General features: G+C 46.8%; 2 protein-coding genes across 8 annotated transcripts in view; both read right to left on the reverse strand.

Moving 5' to 3' along the window:
* Positions 1–156: 156 nt before the first annotated feature.
* Positions 157–1,495, reverse strand: NPFF (neuropeptide FF-amide peptide precursor). Of its 2 annotated transcripts, XM_054443229.1 has the most exons (3): positions 839–1,495; positions 490–611; positions 157–362 (listed from the first exon to the last, which is right to left on the reverse strand). In XM_054443229.1, exons 1-3 carry the CDS (start codon positions 938–940, stop codon positions 245–247), a joined length of 342 nt encoding a protein of 113 aa, XP_054299204.1. In that variant the 5' UTR covers positions 941–1,495; the 3' UTR covers positions 157–244. The 2 variants fall into 2 exon arrangements, with proteins under 2 accessions (XP_054299204.1, XP_054299202.1); XM_054443227.2 differs by lacking the exon at positions 839–1,495 and having other exon boundaries at positions 490–731.
* Positions 1,360–17,037, reverse strand: part of ATF7 (activating transcription factor 7) — a 113,471-nt gene continuing 97,793 nt past the window's right edge. For 4 of the 6 annotated variants that reach the window (XM_054443219.2, XM_063672779.1, XM_063672777.1 and 1 more), the window contains 2 exons: positions 16,823–16,931; positions 5,541–10,885 (listed from right to left, as the gene is read on the reverse strand). In XM_054443219.2, coding sequence (XP_054299194.1) covers positions 10,668–10,885; positions 16,823–16,931 — 327 coding nt within the window. In that variant the 3' untranslated portion in view covers positions 5,541–10,667. Of the gene's footprint in view, positions 1,496–5,540; positions 10,886–16,822; positions 16,932–17,037 lie in introns of those variants that run through there. The other 2 variants (XR_010127806.1, XM_063672778.1) reach the window with 2 other exon arrangements.

The raw sequence follows: 17,037 nt of genomic DNA on the forward strand, positions 1-17,037 counted from the left end.
TTTTCCTTTCTGGTGGGAGTAGGCTGGGCGCAGTGGCCTCGTGGAATGTTGTCGGCTGCCTTGCTGGAGGGCTGGGTTTGGTGGAGGGGAAGGGCGGTGGTTCTTGCCTTTGGGCTTCCACCCAGCCCTGTAAAGTCTCACACAGACACACATGGATTCAGTAGCCAGACAATTTTATTTGGGGGGCAAACATTGACACTTTTGGGTGTGGACCTTGCATGCAGACATATCAAGGGATGACATGTCACTTCTTCCCAAAGCGTTGAGGGGCAGCCAGGCTCCAGAACTGGGAATTCAGCCCCTCTCCAGCCCGGGGACTCAGCCGTTCATTGCTCCAGGATCCCCGGGTATTTCTGCCAAACCTTAGGAAAGATTTGTCCTCAGGTCCCCGCAGTCTCCCTTCTCTAGCCCCCTTCCTTCTCCTCTTTCTCTGCCTCCTGCCCTTTCCACCCCCAGCCCCTGCCATGCTTGTGTCCCTTTCAGACTCACCTCTGGGGCTGAAACAGGAATCCTTGGCTCCGGCCAGGTCTCTCCATTGCCTGGAGCAGGTAGTGCAACAGTGACCCAAAGGTCTGGGCATCCTGTGGTGGGAGGGGCTCGCTGTCTTTCTCCTGTGCCAAGGGGGTATCGGGGAAGGAAGATGGGCAAATACCCTGGACACGTAAGTCACAAGGGGAAGGGACTGGCTTCCAGGGGGAAGGGGTAGGAGGCTGCGGAACCATTTCCTCAGATGTGAGGACCTAATGACAACCTTGGCAGCCAGAGAAAGTAGAACCTAGAGCACAAGTCTCAATCGAGGTAGAGGCAATGGTGATATGGGGATGGGACACACACTCACCGCGGAGAGCTGGTCTTCCTGCCGGCCTCCTGGCCCTTCAGCACAGCCCCGGTCTATTAACAGCAGCAGCACCAGCAGTGCAGCAGCCTGCCTAGAATCCATGCTGCCATCCACCCTCCTACAGCCACCTCAGCCTCTTATACCTGCTGTTCCCCCACCCCCAGCCTCACAGTAGCCTTAGGGGAATCTAGAGCAGGCAAATGGAAATGCAGGGCTCATTAGGAGCCGCCTGGGATCTCCTCCCATGGCGCCCCCAGGACTTCATGCTCTCAGCCTCCTGCCCCCGGCCCCTAAGCCTGGAGTTACAGACTTTATTAGATGCATAAATCCTGTCTCCAGAGCTCAAGAAGCATCATTAGTTGCAGGCGCTTTGTCAGAGCCAGGCCCTGGGGAGTCTTACATGAACCCCTAATCCTTCAACAGGTTGGAGAGCTTCAGTTTATCACTTCCCCTCTTTCCTAACCTGTAGACTAAAGCACAAGAAACTCATGTCAGGAGGGGTTAAGTAGGATGTCCTGGAGTAGAAGAGGAGTGGGAAGAACCAGGGTCAGAGTCTGTCAGGATGACCAGGCCTGGTCCTCTGCTCCTGGGGCTGGCAGTCAGGGCAACACAGCCCATCCTCTGCTTGTGTGCCTCTTGGAGGCTACTCAGATTTGCCTGTGGATAGAAAAAATATATTCAACTTCATGATGATGGAGAGAATTTAACTTTTTTTTTTTTTTCTTTTTGAGACGGGAGTTTTGCTCTTTTTGCCCAGGCTGGAGTGCAGTGGCGCGATCTCGGCTCACTGCAACCTGTGGCTCCCGGGTTCAAGCGATTCTCCTGCCTCAGCCTCCCAAGTAGCTGGGACTACAGGTGTCAACCACCATGCCCAGCCTGTATCTTTTTTTTTTTTTTTAATTAAAAACCATCCTTTTTGGCCGGGTGCAGTGCCTCACACCTGTAACCCCGGCACTTTGGGAGACCGAGGCGGGTGGATCACCTGAGGGCAGGAATTCGAGACCAGCCTGGCCAACATGGTGAAACCCTGTCTCTACTAGAAATACAAAAATTAGCTGGGCGTGGTGGCAGGCACCTGTAATCTCAGCTACTCAGGAGGCTGAGGCAGGAGAATCACTTGAACCCGGGAGGCAGAGGTTGCAGTGAGCCAAGATGGCACCACTACACTCCAGCCTTGGCAAAAAGAGAGAAACTCTGTCTCAAAAAAAAAAAAATTATTAAGATATAGAGGGAGGCTACAGGATTTTGGAGCCCACTGAATGAGTGTGGCTTCAAATCTTTGCAGACAGACCCCCGTCTTCACTAGAGAGCACTGCTTCTGGCCTGCCTCATCGCCCTTCCTATAGTCACCCTCCACAGCTGAAGCACTGCTGCCACCCTGTGGCCACAGCTCCTCACTGCCAGCTCCGGCCATTTCCTTTTCCTAGAATAGACCCTCTGCAGAGGAAGTGAGGAGGGTGAGGCTGAGTGGAGGTGCTAGGGTCCAGACTCCAGGGAGTCCCAGAAGGACAGGAGCAGGCTACTATGGGGCTGGACTATCATTCTGCCCCCGACTCTGGTCACCACAGCCTCTGCCTGGCTCTGGCTCTGGCTCTCACATAGAGTAGCCTAGAATCCTGTCTTAAGAAAAATTAGAATCACTAATCCTCAGGGAGAGGCCTTCAAAGCCATATGGTACGGGTTCCTTCTAATCCTCGAGTCCCTTTTGGAGCATCCCCACCAGCGTGGGTCTCTAGCCTGTGCCGAGGAAGAGCCAAGACGTAAAGGCCTTGGCCTCTGCTTGAGCAAGCTGTCTCCAGCTCTGAGCTTCAGTTTCCTCACCTGAAACGTGGGCCCATTTTACAAGGAACTCCTTCCTAGGGTGTGCATTACTTAACATACTTTTTGTAATCCACTCAATAAAACAGCTGGCATAGAACAGATATCATCAAAATGTTAGCTGTGATTGCCTCATGTGCCCCAGTCAGGGAACTTACCATCTCCTCAGTCTTCGGACATATTTATCCTTGTGCCGAGGGGGCTTTGGGCTTCCTGTGACTTCTACTCGGGGTCTTAGTTTGCTCCATTAAGTCTCAACAGAACATCTCATCTCTTCCATGTGTAAAAGCTCTTCATATTTTTGAAGACAGAGTTCATTCTTACACTCCAGCCTTTTTTTTTTTTTTTAAGATGGAGTCTGGCTCTGTCACCCAGGCTGGAGTGCAGTGGTGCGATCTCGGCTCACTGCAACCTCTCTGCCTCCCGGGTTCAGGCGATTCTCCTGCCTCAGCCTCCCAAGTAGCTGGGATTACAGGCACACACCACTATGCCCGGCTAATTTTTGTATTTTAGTAGGGATGGGGTTTCACCATGTTGGCCAGGCTGGTCTTGAACTCCTGACCTCAAGCAATCCACCCGCCTTGGCCTCCCAAAGTGTTGGGATTACAGGCGCGAGCCACTGCACCTGGCCCACTCCATAGTCTTTTTTGCTCAAGGGGAAGCACACCACTCTTTAAGGCAAGGCATCTAGGAACCAACTTATCCTTTAGATACGTAGATTAGAGCAGGTTTGGATCTGGATGCTCCAGATACTGTATTTCTGTTAATGCAGACTAAGCCAGGGTAAACCTTTTTGTAAGCTTTGTCTCATGGTTGGTCCCAACCATAGAACCTGACATTCATCATCATGGTATCTTGTAGTTTTACCTTTTTTTTTTTTTGAGACGGAGGTTTGCTCTTGTTGCCCAGGCTGGAGTGCAATGGCTTGATCTCGACTCACCGCAACATCTGCTTCCCAGGTTCAAGTGATTCTCTTGCCTCAACCTCCCGAGTAGCTAGGATTACAGGCATGCACCACTGCACCTGGCTAGTTTTGTATTTTCAGTAGAGATGGGGTTTCTCCATGTTGGTCAGGCTGGTCTTGAACTCCCGACCTCAGGTGATCCGCCTGCCTGGGACTCCCAAAGTTTTGGGATTACAGGCGTGAGCCATTGCGCCCGGCCGGTTTACCACTTCTTAAAAGGGAGTATCAAGGCTACGGGGAGATGGCTCTTCTGTGGGCAGTAGCTGCTGCATCCCAGCATGATCCTTGTCTGCTCCTATGTGACAGAGGTCCAGAGGAGCAGCGGTGTGAGGGTGGATGGGACACTGCAGAGCTGGTTCTGGGCCAGACAGAACTCAGTTGTAATCCTAGCTCTTGTACTTCACTGTGTGACTTGGCTAAACCTCAGTTTATCATCAATAAAATGAAGTGACTATTCCTGTTATCACTAGGTGAACAGTAAGCAATCTACCATTCCATGTAGCATAGGGCAGCCATTCCACGTTTACCATCCTGCTGCTTCTAGTATTTCTCTAAACATCAATTACAAGTGGCTCTGGGCTGAGCTGCATTCAGAAAAAGGCTGGTTTAGCTGGCTCCCTGTGTCCAGGATGGAGGTAACTGGTCTCCTTTGAAGTTGGAATGGGTTGATTCCTCTAATTTGGTAAACTGCCCAGTTTTCAGAGTGCAGTTTCAGTGGTGGGAACCTCCAAAACTTCATAATCTGGGCTTTGGTATTTGGCTTTCAGCAATTTCCTTTCTTATCCTTCTCTGGACCCCCATGTGCTCCTGGCCACAGCACAGTGAAGAGCACCACTGCCTTTCCTGCTTTCCTCAGGGGGCACAGGCTATTTGTGTCAAGTGTCTACCGAACATCAGCCACAGATAGCTTCTTAAATCATTTCTCTCCTACTGGGAAACTCCAGAGACACCTGCTATCTCTTTTGTCAAATTCTTCAGCCTGGCTCATTGTTCTCATTTGTGATGTTAATTATAAAGGAATATACAGATGCAATAAATTATCTGTGATTTCCCTACACCTCTTCCTGATTCCCACAGTCTCTGAGCATTACCTGTTTTTCTTATGAACTCTTACCTGCTTTGTTTGTTTTTTTTTTGAGATGGAGTTTCACTCTTGTTGCCCAGGCAATGGCGCGATCTTAGCTTACTACAACCTCTGCCTCCCAGGTTCAAGTGATTCTCCTGCCTCAGCCTCCTGAGTAGCTGGGATTACAGGCGCCCGCCACCAATACCCGGCTAATTTTTGTATTTTTAGTAGAGATGGGGTTTCTCCATGTTGGCCAGGCTGGTCTCAAACTCCTGCCCTCAGGTGATCCACCCGCCTCAGCCTCCCAAAGTGCTGGGATTACAGGCATGAGCCACCATGCCCAGTTTTCTTACCTGCCTCTAAATAAACTCTACCCCTCATTTCCAGACCAGCCTCCTCCTTACCATAGAAAGCTATACTTTCCGTCTTTGTCTGTGTGTGTGCTCCCTGGTCACAAAGGCCACTTTTTTTTAATGGTTGGGTGGGGGTTGGCAACAAAACACTGAAAAGTAAAAGGCCATTTGCCATCAGCAACTCTCCCATCCACCATCCACATAAAGCACATATTAAGTTTCCTGTGAGTACTTGCTGCCAGGATGCCAAGGGCCCTTGTCTCCAAGGCAGTCCACAGGAGCTCTGCCCTGGGCCTTCTGCCGTACTTTGTAATTTATAGAAATCATCCACTTTCTTTAGGCTGTATCTCCCGTGTATAAAAACTAGAGACAAAAATCTCTGTTCCTTCTGTCCTAAGAAATGGGGGAGTGAGGAAGATGACAGACGCGAAAGGCCAGTGACCTCCCAGAAAAGTGGACAATGGGGGCTGTGGATAGAGGAGTGAAGCATCAGACATAACAGTGGTTCACTTGATAGTTTAATGTTATATTTGCAGCATAAATAAGGCACAATATATGCCAGGGCAAGGGAGGGAGGGAGAAGGCATGGCTGGGGGGATAACTGCTAAGTGGCAAGGGGGAAAGGAAGACAGTATGGTTAGGGAGAATAGAGCAAAGCCCCTGCCTCAGCCCAGTCCCAGGAGATTGTGAGAACCAGCTCACAGGGATCATGCTGAATCAGGTGGAGGGGAAAAGGGAAAAGACAGTTTTGTAACAAAAAACAAAACAGCCTGCAGCACTGCATCCTCCTACCTGTCAAAGGCCACCACTGGGCACTGGGGAGACCCAGACCAAGTTGAGTTCCTTGATAAGATGGAGAGGTGTTGCTACATGTCAAAAATATATAGATGAACAGAGATATAATCATAGATACACACTGCTTCCTTTTCAATAGATACTATGTTAGGATGTGGCAGCCTCCACTCTTGGGGCTGGAAGCTCATCTCCTCCCTGCCTGAAAGGTGTGTGTGTTGTAGGGGGAGGAACGGGACAGCTGAAGCTCTGGCTGGTCCTTACTGTAACAGAGAACATAGAGTGACCAGTCTGCAAGGGAATATGGGACAACTCCTGTCCAGACCAATGCATGGTTTTAGGGATATGACTAGAAAGAAGACAAATCTAGCTTTTGAGATCAGTGATATGACGGGGATTACTTTAATGGGAATGGAGGAAGAGACTGAAAGAAATGGAAGAATGTTAGTCCAAAGACAAAAGATGTATTTGAAATATCCTCCATACCTGTAAGAATTTCCCAGCTTATCCCTAAGAAACGGTTCTCAACCTTTAGTGTGCATTAGAATCACTTGGAGTGCTTTTAAATCCTGCCCCCAGAGTCTGTGATTCAATAGGTCTGGGATGGGGCCTGAGAATGTGTATTTCTAACAAGTTCCCAGATTATTGTGGCACTGATGCTGCTGGTCCTGGACCACATTCTGGGAACAACTGCCCTAAGGTAAAGTCAGTGAAACTATTGCTCATAGCCACTTCTTACAGCTAAAACATCACTCACCAGTAGCTACTGTTGGTGAGATAACTCTGTGCTATTAGCCCCCCATTAAAAAAATAAACCCTAGTAGCTATGATACAAACCTACATCTACAAAGGACATAAGCTCCTTTAACCTGCCCTACTCTCCCCAGCCTTTTCTCATTCTGGGGTAGGACTTTACCCCAAAGAGAGACAACTCAACTGGTGCAGAGGGTGGTAATGGTGGCCAGCAGCCACCTATGCTCATTCCTGCTGGGTAACCACCTTGGTATGGGGTGCGGGAATTTATGTCTGTATGCACATTTGTGTGTACAAACAGACACACAGAAATCAGTCCTGTACTATGAGAGGGATGACTAGAGTTGTGGGAGGCTGTAGTGGGGTGGAGGGAGTCCTTTAATCTGCCTTAGGATCCCCACCTTTCCTGTTCTTCCAGACACCCCCACCCCCGTCAAACATTAAGTCTAAAGAAAGCAGAAAGAGCATATCAACAAGGCATATGTGATATAGCTAGGAAGACTGGAATCTAAACAGACTGGTTATGAAATAAAAAAAAATAACATATTTCCTTCCTGTGTATACAATGTACAATATTAATGAAAAATTAATGATTTGGGGATGGGAAGGAAGTTATGAAAAAAGGAGAAAACTGGCGGGGATAGCTGTATCAGGGGCTAGCACCTTTAAGGAGCCTCTCAGTGTGGAGCGGCGGAGCCCCAGAAACCACAGGAAGAATTTTTTTTGTGTCTGTTTGGTGGTCCAGGCTGTACATAGGGCACGGTTGGGGTTAAGCACTCCATCTACCAGGATGGGTGGTGCTAGAGGGCAGTGAATCAAGAAAGGAGCCAAAACCAACAGAACAGGGATAGAGAAGTGAGCGAGAGGAGGTTCAGTTTGCTCAGTCCCTCTTTAACCACTACTTAGAGTACATGGTCTAATGCTTAGGGCCAAGGAGGGAGGTAAAGGCTAAGGAAGTCAGATTTGAGGTACATAACCAGCAGCAAAAGAGTAAGTAAAGGGGGCATGACTTTTTTTTTTTTGGCCTCTCTAGTATTGTGGGAGGCTTTCTTAGACTTTTTAACTCTAAGCAAGCTTTCTGTTGGGGGAATGGGGCAGAAAGTGAGCAGACCAGAAGACCTGGTTCTGTCCCCTTCCTCTGTGGCCTTGGGTACGTGGCAGCTAGCTAGAGTGCTTGTGTATCGAGCACTCACATTGGAGTGGGGTGGGAAGCCTGAGTCCTGTATTCACATGAACGAATTCAGGACACCCACCATACACTCAGCTCCTTTCTGAAAGTGTCCTCCCTTAGGCCTCTAGAAAGGCCATGGACTTTAGGAAGGGCCAAGTGACACCTTCCATGATGTCTGGTTCTGGTCCAGATGGATCTGGAAGACAAAGACTGGGGGAGAGTGACCACATGGCTGGTAGCAATAACAAGGTAAGTGAAGTTATCTTTGACTATCAGAGAAGTTTCAGGGTAAGCAATTATTCTGCCTCCTTAGTGAGACTGAGAACCAACTCAAGAACTATCTAGGGGGTTGTGACCTGCTGCTTCCTTATTTCAGTACCATTTTGTTACTGTGGTTCTGGCAGTGCTCCTCATTGAGGTCCTGTATACATCTTCCCACTGATAAAAATGAAGTTAGGACTAGATAATTAGTCATGGGGGCTAAGAAATAAAAAAGACCCTCTACATAAATTAGCCACCCAACACAGGGACAGACTGGCAGGGCATGTATGCAGTGACAAATTAATTCTTAACTGTAAAAACACTTGACTGAAGGGGGAAGAAAAATAGTCAAGAGTCTTAGGAAAGCTCCTTAGGAGCCATAAACTCAGTCAAGCTTTAGGGCAAGGCTGCTACTGGGAAATCAAGACAATAAAAAATGAAACAAAACTCTAAAGCAGGAGAAAATCCCAGGGAGCAGTCGGCTAAAGGGGAAGTCCTGAGCACAGGTTATGGCTGTGAATTTTTAAAGGCAAAAGTGAAGTCCCTGGATGTGGTAACCTGCATCTTGACCATCTGCCATAACATTTGCTAGTCTGAATCACTTCAGGGCCTATTCCTGTTGGGTACCTGGTGGTAGAGGATGAGAAAACCATGTTTTCTCTCCTTTGTCTTTAGGGGTGTGGCCTGTTCAGCACCAGCTCTGAAAAGCAGGAGGGGAAATTTAAAACAAATGCAGCAGAACCTGTTACCTGACTGGTTCACTAGGACAGGATATCACTTTAAGGAAATGGGACTCTTGTAGCTTAGAACATTTTCTCATTCCCCTGTGACAGTCAATTTTGGAGACAAAATAAGAAAGGAAGCTGGCAGTTATTTTGTATGTATGTTCAAGATGGAGGTAGGAAAGATGGAGAGAAGGACATTCTTGGCTTGCACAGATGGCAGAAAGTGGCTCTGGGACAACTGGAAGGGTTTCATACGGAAAGGCAATTAAAGCTGACCTATCTATCCACAGGCCTCTGGCTCTGAATTGCTTCCTATGGTCCTGGTAGAAACTGCCTAGTTCAGAGCCAAGGGGAGATGAGACGCCTTAACGTGGAAGAAAGAGGGACAAGAGAGATGAACTGCTCCCTCTGCAACCCAACTCTTCAAAGCAAGAATGGTTGAGAGCAACAGTCACCAATTTCCCAGGCCAGAACCTGGGGTCCTTTGCTGGGACCAGTTCTGCACTTTCCCTCTCCCCTTCCTCCCTCCTTTCAATCTTATACTCAAGTAAACCCACTCAGGATCTTGGCTATGACGCTTCAAGATCCTGGAGCACTGCATGTAAGGAGAAGAGAGCAGAAATGGGTTGAAGAAACTCTGGAGGACCTGGAAGACCTAGTGGCTAAGCTAGGAACCTGGTGAAAGAGAAAGAAGATAGTCCAGATGATGATGGGCACTTGTGAACAGAAGACTCTAGCTCAGAAAAGCAGACAGATGTGTGAGGGGAGAGATGGGGTAGAACAAACATGACAGCCTCCAGGAGGGCTGCGTCTGAAGTAGTTACAGAAGAGAGACAGGGGCGGTAATGTTGACAGGGGAATGAAGAGGGAGAAGCAGGAGCAGAAAAATGACCAAAGATGACAATATGTACGCTTTGGCTGGTAAATTCTTATAAAACATAAAGGAATCAATTAATCCCTAACATGACGGAACAAGCTTTGAAATACTTTGTTCCTGTCTGCCCTGATGATTAAAACTAAAGAAGGAGGGAGGGGAGGAGACAGAATCAGCCAGTCAGATTCTAGGCCCCTCCCTTTTCACTACCAAGCAATCTTTAATAATAAGGCCACAAAATGAGGTTGCCAAGGCTTAGCGGGGTGGTGGGAAAGACCCCACCACTACACTACATAAAGTCAAGGGACAAAATGAGGTACCCAAATAGCTCTGCAAATAGATGAAAAAGAATTAGAACTCTTGAGGGTTTCTTTCTTTTTGCTTTTTTTTTTTTGGTGGCAGGTAGGGAGAAGGAATAAAGCTTATGGAAAAACTGGAAAATACTGCTACTTCATACATCAAAGGTAACCTTACATTCTCCGTAAGTGAATGTTTTAACTAGAATTAAGGAAGAGGAAAAAGGAAACGGGGTAAATAAGCAGCTATGGGAGACAGAGTCCTGAGTCCATGGGGTGGCTGGGGCTGGGTCAGTGGGTGATATGCCATCAAATCTAGCCTCCCTCTATCTGGCAGGAAGTGCCATGCTGGTAAGGAACAAAAAGGTAACAGCCACGGCTTAGTGGGAAGAGAGGGAACTGAGAAACCCCAAACCTAGAAGTGCAAAGGGTTAGTGTTAAAAGAGACAGATACACGTGCATGGGGCAGGGGTGATTGTTCGGACCATCTGGAAAGGCCTTTGGCTGTGGGTGCATCAGAAACCCCACCCTGGGGGATGATCTATGAGGCTCTGGGGCTGGGAGGCCCCCAGCACAGGTGTCAAACGTACATGACCACATGGCTAAAAAGCCCCATATCTGTCCATTACTCACAACACACAATTCCCCCCCACCCATATTGCCATGTCCAAGGCAGATGGGAGGGGATAAGATGACATCTCTCTTGGCTCTTGGGTGGGCGAGCTCTGGCTGAGGACCTCTCCACCAGAGGAGGCATCATCTGCCCGCAGACTGGGACTGTGGGGTCATGATTACATGCGATTGTATCGGCATGCTCAGTTCTGTCCTTTGGCTGGCCATCTGAGTGAGGACCGAGGTGGCCACAGCTTCAGCTGCAGAGCGAACACTGAGGCCATTGCTAGGGGCTGTTGCTGAGCTGTGCTGAATCACAGGGGCTGGAGAACCCGTTGGCTCTGAGCTTTCCTTGGGGCTTTCTGCCAGGAAGGAGGGCAAAGAGCAGAGAGCAATTGGTTAGAAAACAGAATGGGGAAAGAGGCAGGACTACCTTTTGCCATAATTCTAAAGGAGCCCAAAAGGGAAATGAAACCCATCTTTTTTTGGGGAAAACTTCCCCAAAAAATCCTGGCTTCTAAGTCATAAATGGGCTAGGAAATGGGAAGTTGTAAGAAGGGAAGAACTAGGCCAAAATTAACCTATCTATCCCAATAAAATGAATCTCCAACATGTTAATTACACTGTCTGGTTTCTAGGTCTTTGCATAGTTCATTACCAACTCTTATTATTATTCATTACTTCTATTCTTTCTTGTTTTTAAGAGATAGGGTCTCAAGTGATCCTCCTGCCTTGGCCTCTCAAAGTGCTGGGATTATAGGCATGAGCCACTGCGCCTGGCCTTCATTTCTTTAAAGGTGATTTAAAATAGATCTCTTTTTAGCCATCCTCTTTGATTAATTCTCACAGGAACTGAATTATTCCATTATTTTATTTATTTATTTTTTTTCCTAAGACTGAGTCTTGCTCTGTTGCCCAGGCTGGAGTGCAGTGGTGCGATCTCAGCTCACTGCAACCTCCGCCATCCAGGTTCAAGCGATTCTCGTGCCTCAGCCTTCCAAGTAGCTGGGACTACAGGTGCACACTGCCACACCTGGCTAATTTTTGTACTTTTAGTAGAGATGGGGTTTTGCCATGTTAGCTAGGCTGGTCTCGAACTCCTGACCTCAAGTGATCGGCCTGCCTTGGCCTCCCAAAGTGCTGGGATTATAGGCGTGAGCCACTGTTGCAGGCCTATTCCAGTATTTTTAATGTTCTTTTATCATGTAGTTGTACCACAGGTAAGTCTGATAAATATCAAGCTATAATTAAATGATATTATGAATGGCCAGTCCCTGGCCCAGGTTCAGTTAACATGTAAAACTACAAAGAAATCTTAAGACCCTCCTGACTAAAAATTAGCTAGGCATTAATGATTATAAAGCATTATAAGCTATGCCACTCCACCTAAAGTGACACTCACATTTTACTACTAAACACAACCACCTGAGCTACATACAATGGTAACTCCATGTTGCTCATCAGTCAAATGTTTTTTAAATTTTTTTAGAGGGTCTCACTGTCACCCAGGCTGGAGGTACCATGGCACAATCACAGCTCACAGCAGCCTTCAACTCCCGGCCTCAAGCCATCCTCCTGCTTCAGACTCCCAAATTGCTGGGATTACAGGTATGAGTCATCACACTCAGCAAGTCAAGGAGTTTTATTAAAATCAGCCTCTATGGCTGCTTAAACAGGGATATGTGGAAAAAAGGCAAACTTTCCATAGTCAGTTGTATTTCTGACATCCTGATAAATGCCTGAGTCTTCTTTTAAGATTCAAATACGGCCGGGCGCAGTGGCTCACGCCTGTAATCCCAGCACTTTGAGAGGCCAAGGCGGGGGATCAGGAGGTCAGGAAATCGAGACCATCCTGGCTAACATGGTGAAACATGGTGAAACCTCGTCTCTACTCAAAAAAAAAAAAAAAAACCCAAAAAATTAGCTGGGCGTGGTGGCGGGCGCCTGTAGTCCCAGCTACTCGGGAGACTGAGGCAGGAGAATGGTGTGAACCTGGGAGGCGGAGCTTGCAGTGAGCCGAGATTGTGCCACTGCACTCCAGCCTGGGAAACAGAGCGAGACTCTGTCTCAAAAAAAAAAAAAAAAAAGATTCAAATATTGCCTCCTCTGTGAAGCCATCTTTGTTACCCTCAGTACATTAACTGTTTTATTCTTTGTGTTTTCACAGCATATATTCATCAAACATTTACTGAGCATCATCCATGTACCAGGCATGGGTACACACAGAAGAAAACGGGAACCCTATCCTTAGGAAGCTCCCAGTTCAGGGGCTTCTTGACTGGGATATCTATCCTTACCTCATCCACAGGTTTATATGACCCTATGATTCTCTCAGAGGTAGTGACAATGTCTTATTCATCATGTGTCAGGTACTTACATAATATCTATACCACACAGCAGGAACTAAATACATCTTTGCTATAATGAATATGTAAGGCCGGGTGCGGTGGCTCACACCTGTAATCCCAGCACTTTGGGAGACAGAGGTGGGCAGATCACATGAAGCCAAGAGTTGGAGACTAGCCTGGGGAACATGCTGAAAACCCGTCTCTACTAAAAATACAAAAATGAGCTGGGCGTGGTGGCGCCCGCCTGTAGTCCCAGCTACTCGGGAGGCTGAGGCAGGAAAAAAAAAAAAACAGTAAGTAGTTTAATGGATTAACTACGTATCAGAGTTCTTGCAGGGACTAAGTGGAAAACTGACCATATATAGATTACATACTGATAAACAGTCCTCATCCTCTTTAGCCCATCAACATGTTTTTTTTTTTTTTTTTTTTTTTAGACAGAGTCTTGCTCTATCACCCAGGCTGGAGTGCAGTGGCACTATTTTGGCTCACTGCAACCTCCGCCTCCCAGGTTCAAGCGATTCTCCTGCCTCAGCTTCCCAACTAGGTGGGACTACAGATGCACGCCACCACGCCCGGCTGATTTTTTTTATTTTTAGTAGAGACGAGGTTTCACCATGTTAGCCAGGATGGTCTGATCTCCTGACCTCGTGATCCGCCTGCCTCAGCTTCCCAAAGTGCTGGGATTACAGGCGTGAGCCACCGCGCCCGGCAACAGGATTTAAAATCACTGAACTTCTTGAAACACTTTTTTATTTTGATTTACAGAATACCACATTTGGCTCTGTAGCTGGTTTTCCTCCTCACTTCCTGGTTGTTTCTTCTCAGTCTCTTGTGGGTTCTTTCTCATTTCTATGAACTGTAAATGTTGGAGTACCCCATGGTTCATTCCTGGGACTTCTCTTTTTCTAGCTCTGCTGTCTCTCTTGGGAACTTCATCTAGTTTGAATGCTTTAAAAACTAACTATGGCCAGGTATGGTGACTCACACATGTAATTCCAGCACTTTGGGAGGCCAAGGCGGCAGATCCCTTAAGTCCTGGAGTTTGAGGCCAGCCTGGCCAATATGGCAAAACCTCATCTCTAAAATAACAAAAAAAATTAGCTGGGCATGGTGGTGCACGCCTGTGGTCCCAGTTACTCAGGCTGAAGGGGGAGGATCACTTGAGAGCCTGGGAGACAGAGGTGTACCCTGCCTCCAAAAAATCCCAAACCAAACAAAACCAAAACTAGCTATATGCTGCTGACTCCCAGAGTTTTATCTTCAGCTTTTCCTCTGAATTACAAATCCATATAACCAACTGACTGCTTGACATCTCCACCTGTAAGCCTAATAGGCTCCTTAAACTCAGTTTGTCCAAAACTGAGTTCCTGATATACCTCCCAAACCATTTCCCCTACACTTTACCCTATCTCAATTAATGACAACTTCATTCTTGTGGTTGCTTAAGCCAAAAACTTTGGTGTAATTTTTTATTCTTTTTCTCATATATACCACCCCATCTGCTCTCATCACTTTAACTTCAAAATATATCCTGGATTCAGCCTGTTCTCATCACTTTTACTACCATCATCCCTTGCTTCTATTACTGTAATAGCCTCCTAAGTGGACTGCCTGCTTCTGCCCTTGTACCCCTGACGTCCCTAACAGAGGAATCCTGTTCAAATGCAAGTCAGATCAGTTTTTTTTTTTTTTGAGATGGAATTTCCCTCTTGTTGCCCAGGCTGGAGTGCAATGGCGCAATCTCAGCTCACTGCAACCTCCACTTCCCAGGTTCAAGTGATTCTCCTGCCTCAGCCTCCCAAGTAGCTGGGATTACAGGCGCGTGCCACCACGCCCAGCTAATTTTTTGTATTTTTAGTAGAAGCGGTTTCACCATGTTAGCCAGGTTGGTCTCGAACTCTCGACCTCAGGTGATCCACCTGCCTCGGCCTCCCAAAGTGCTGGGATTACAGGCGTGCGCCCAGCCTAGTCAGATCAATTATATCACTTTTCTGCTGAAAACCCTCTAATGGCCCCCACTGTAGAGTAAAAGCTGAGATCCTCACCATGACTGATGAGACCCTACATGAAATGCTGCTATTACCTCCCCTACTTGGTCTCCAATTACTCTCCACCCCAAACTCCAGCTAAGCCTCCTTGATGTTCCTAGATGTACCAGGTACCTTGCGACTTTGCATCTTTGCAGTTGCTGATCCTCCTCCCTATAGTACTTTTCTTCCATATAAATGCATATAGCTCCCTCACTTCCTTCAGATTTTATTCAAAAGCTACCTAATCTAAAATTTCTATCTTGCTGCTAACATTTCATATTACCCTTCCCTGTTTTATTTTTCTTCTAACATTTACTGTTATCTAACATGTCATATATTTTACCTATTTTTCTTGTTTATTGTTTGTCTCACCCACTAAAATATAAGCTCCTCAAGGGCAGGGATTTAATCTAATTTATTTGGTTCCCTATTATATCCCCAGCATGAAAAACAGTGCCTGGCACAGAATAGACATTCCATCAATATCTGCTTAATGAATGAATGCACCCTGAAGTACATATCAAAATTAAAATCTAAATAGAGATGTTTAAAATTGGTGATATAGTTACTCCTTTTCTATGGGAACACATCTCTGAAATAATACAGTGGAAAAATAATACAATATATCAAAGTTTGACAGCAATAGTTCTATGAATTTAATTTGTAAAAAGAAAACTAGCATTTATTGACCATAAGCAAATTATTCACAGTAATTTTAACTTCAGAACTGCACATGTCCTGAGCACAACTCTGTGGCCATTGCCTTCTAGCAGTATTTTATGTGCGCTCATAGATTACAAACTGAAACCAACATCAGCCTATCATTAGATAAAATATACCCTATATCCCAATGTATCATCTGTGGTTTATGTGTTTTCTAGGCCAAGACAGTATCTTTGGAATAAGAAATACCTAGATGTGCCGGGCGTGGTGGCTCACGCCTGTAATCCCAGCACTTTGGGAGGCTGAGGCAGGTGGATCACCTGAGGTCAAGAGTTTGAGACCAGCCTGACCAATATGGTGAAACCCCATTTCCACTAAAAATACAAAAATTAGCCAGGCATGGTGGCTGGTGCTTGTAGTCCCAGCTACTCCGGAGGCTGAGACAGGAGAATTGTTTGAACCTGGGAGGCAGAGGTGGCAGTGAGCCGAGATCGTCCCATTGCACTCCAGTCTGGGTGACACAGCAAGACTCTGTCTCAAAAAAAAAAAAAACAAAACATAGATGTGCCGGGCACGGTGGCTCACACCTGTAATCCCAGCACTTTGGGAGGCTGAGGAGGGTGGATCACGAGGTCAGGAGATTGAGACCATCCTGGCTAACTTGGTGAAACCCCATCTTTACTGAAAACACAAAAAATTAGCTGGGCATGGTGGCGGGCGCCTGTAGTACCAGCTACTCGGGAGGCTGAGGCAGGAGAATGGCGTGAACCTGGGAGGCAGAGCTTGCAATGAGCCGAGATCACGCCACTGCACTCCAGCCTGGGCGACAGAGCAAGACTCCATCTCAAACAAAACAAAACAAAACAAAACAAAACATAGATGTAAATCTTGGCTTCACCACTTTCCCAGCTTGGTAACTTCGGCTAAATGACCTAATCTGAGTGCAGTTTTCTCACATATAAATTTAGGTAATATCCATTTCATGAGAGACTTGGGAAGACTGTAGCATGCCTAACACAAAATATGCACCTAGTAAATATTGCTACCCTTCAGCCCCCAACTATAACAGATAATTAGCTCTATATTGTCATCAAAAACATTTTTTTTCTAGGTCTGGTTGCTCCATAAGGGCCACTCACTCATCAGTGTGGGGTCCCCAGAACATTCAGAATGGAGTTATATTATAAGCAGTTGAGACACTCAGTACATGCAGTTTACTGACTGACTGACTTAGCTTAGGTTGTGTGCCACTCACCTAAATAGCCTTGAGTCTTTTTCTGTAGTGCAGTGACTGGGCAGTCTTTATGAGCTAACAGTAGCTGTTTCAACTGGGCCACCTCGTTGCGTAGTAATGTGACTTCATTCTGAGGGAGGGAAGAAAAGAGTATCAAGAAAATTCATCCTCTACTCTTGCACCCTCAGTGCCTGTTCCCAAAAGAAGGACAGAATATTGCCTCGATTTTCTCCCCT

The sequence above is a fragment of the Pongo pygmaeus genome, chromosome 10 (genome assembly GCF_028885625.2).
Source record: "Pongo pygmaeus isolate AG05252 chromosome 10, NHGRI_mPonPyg2-v2.0_pri, whole genome shotgun sequence".
Classification (NCBI taxonomy): Eukaryota; Metazoa; Chordata; class Mammalia; order Primates; family Hominidae; genus Pongo; species Pongo pygmaeus.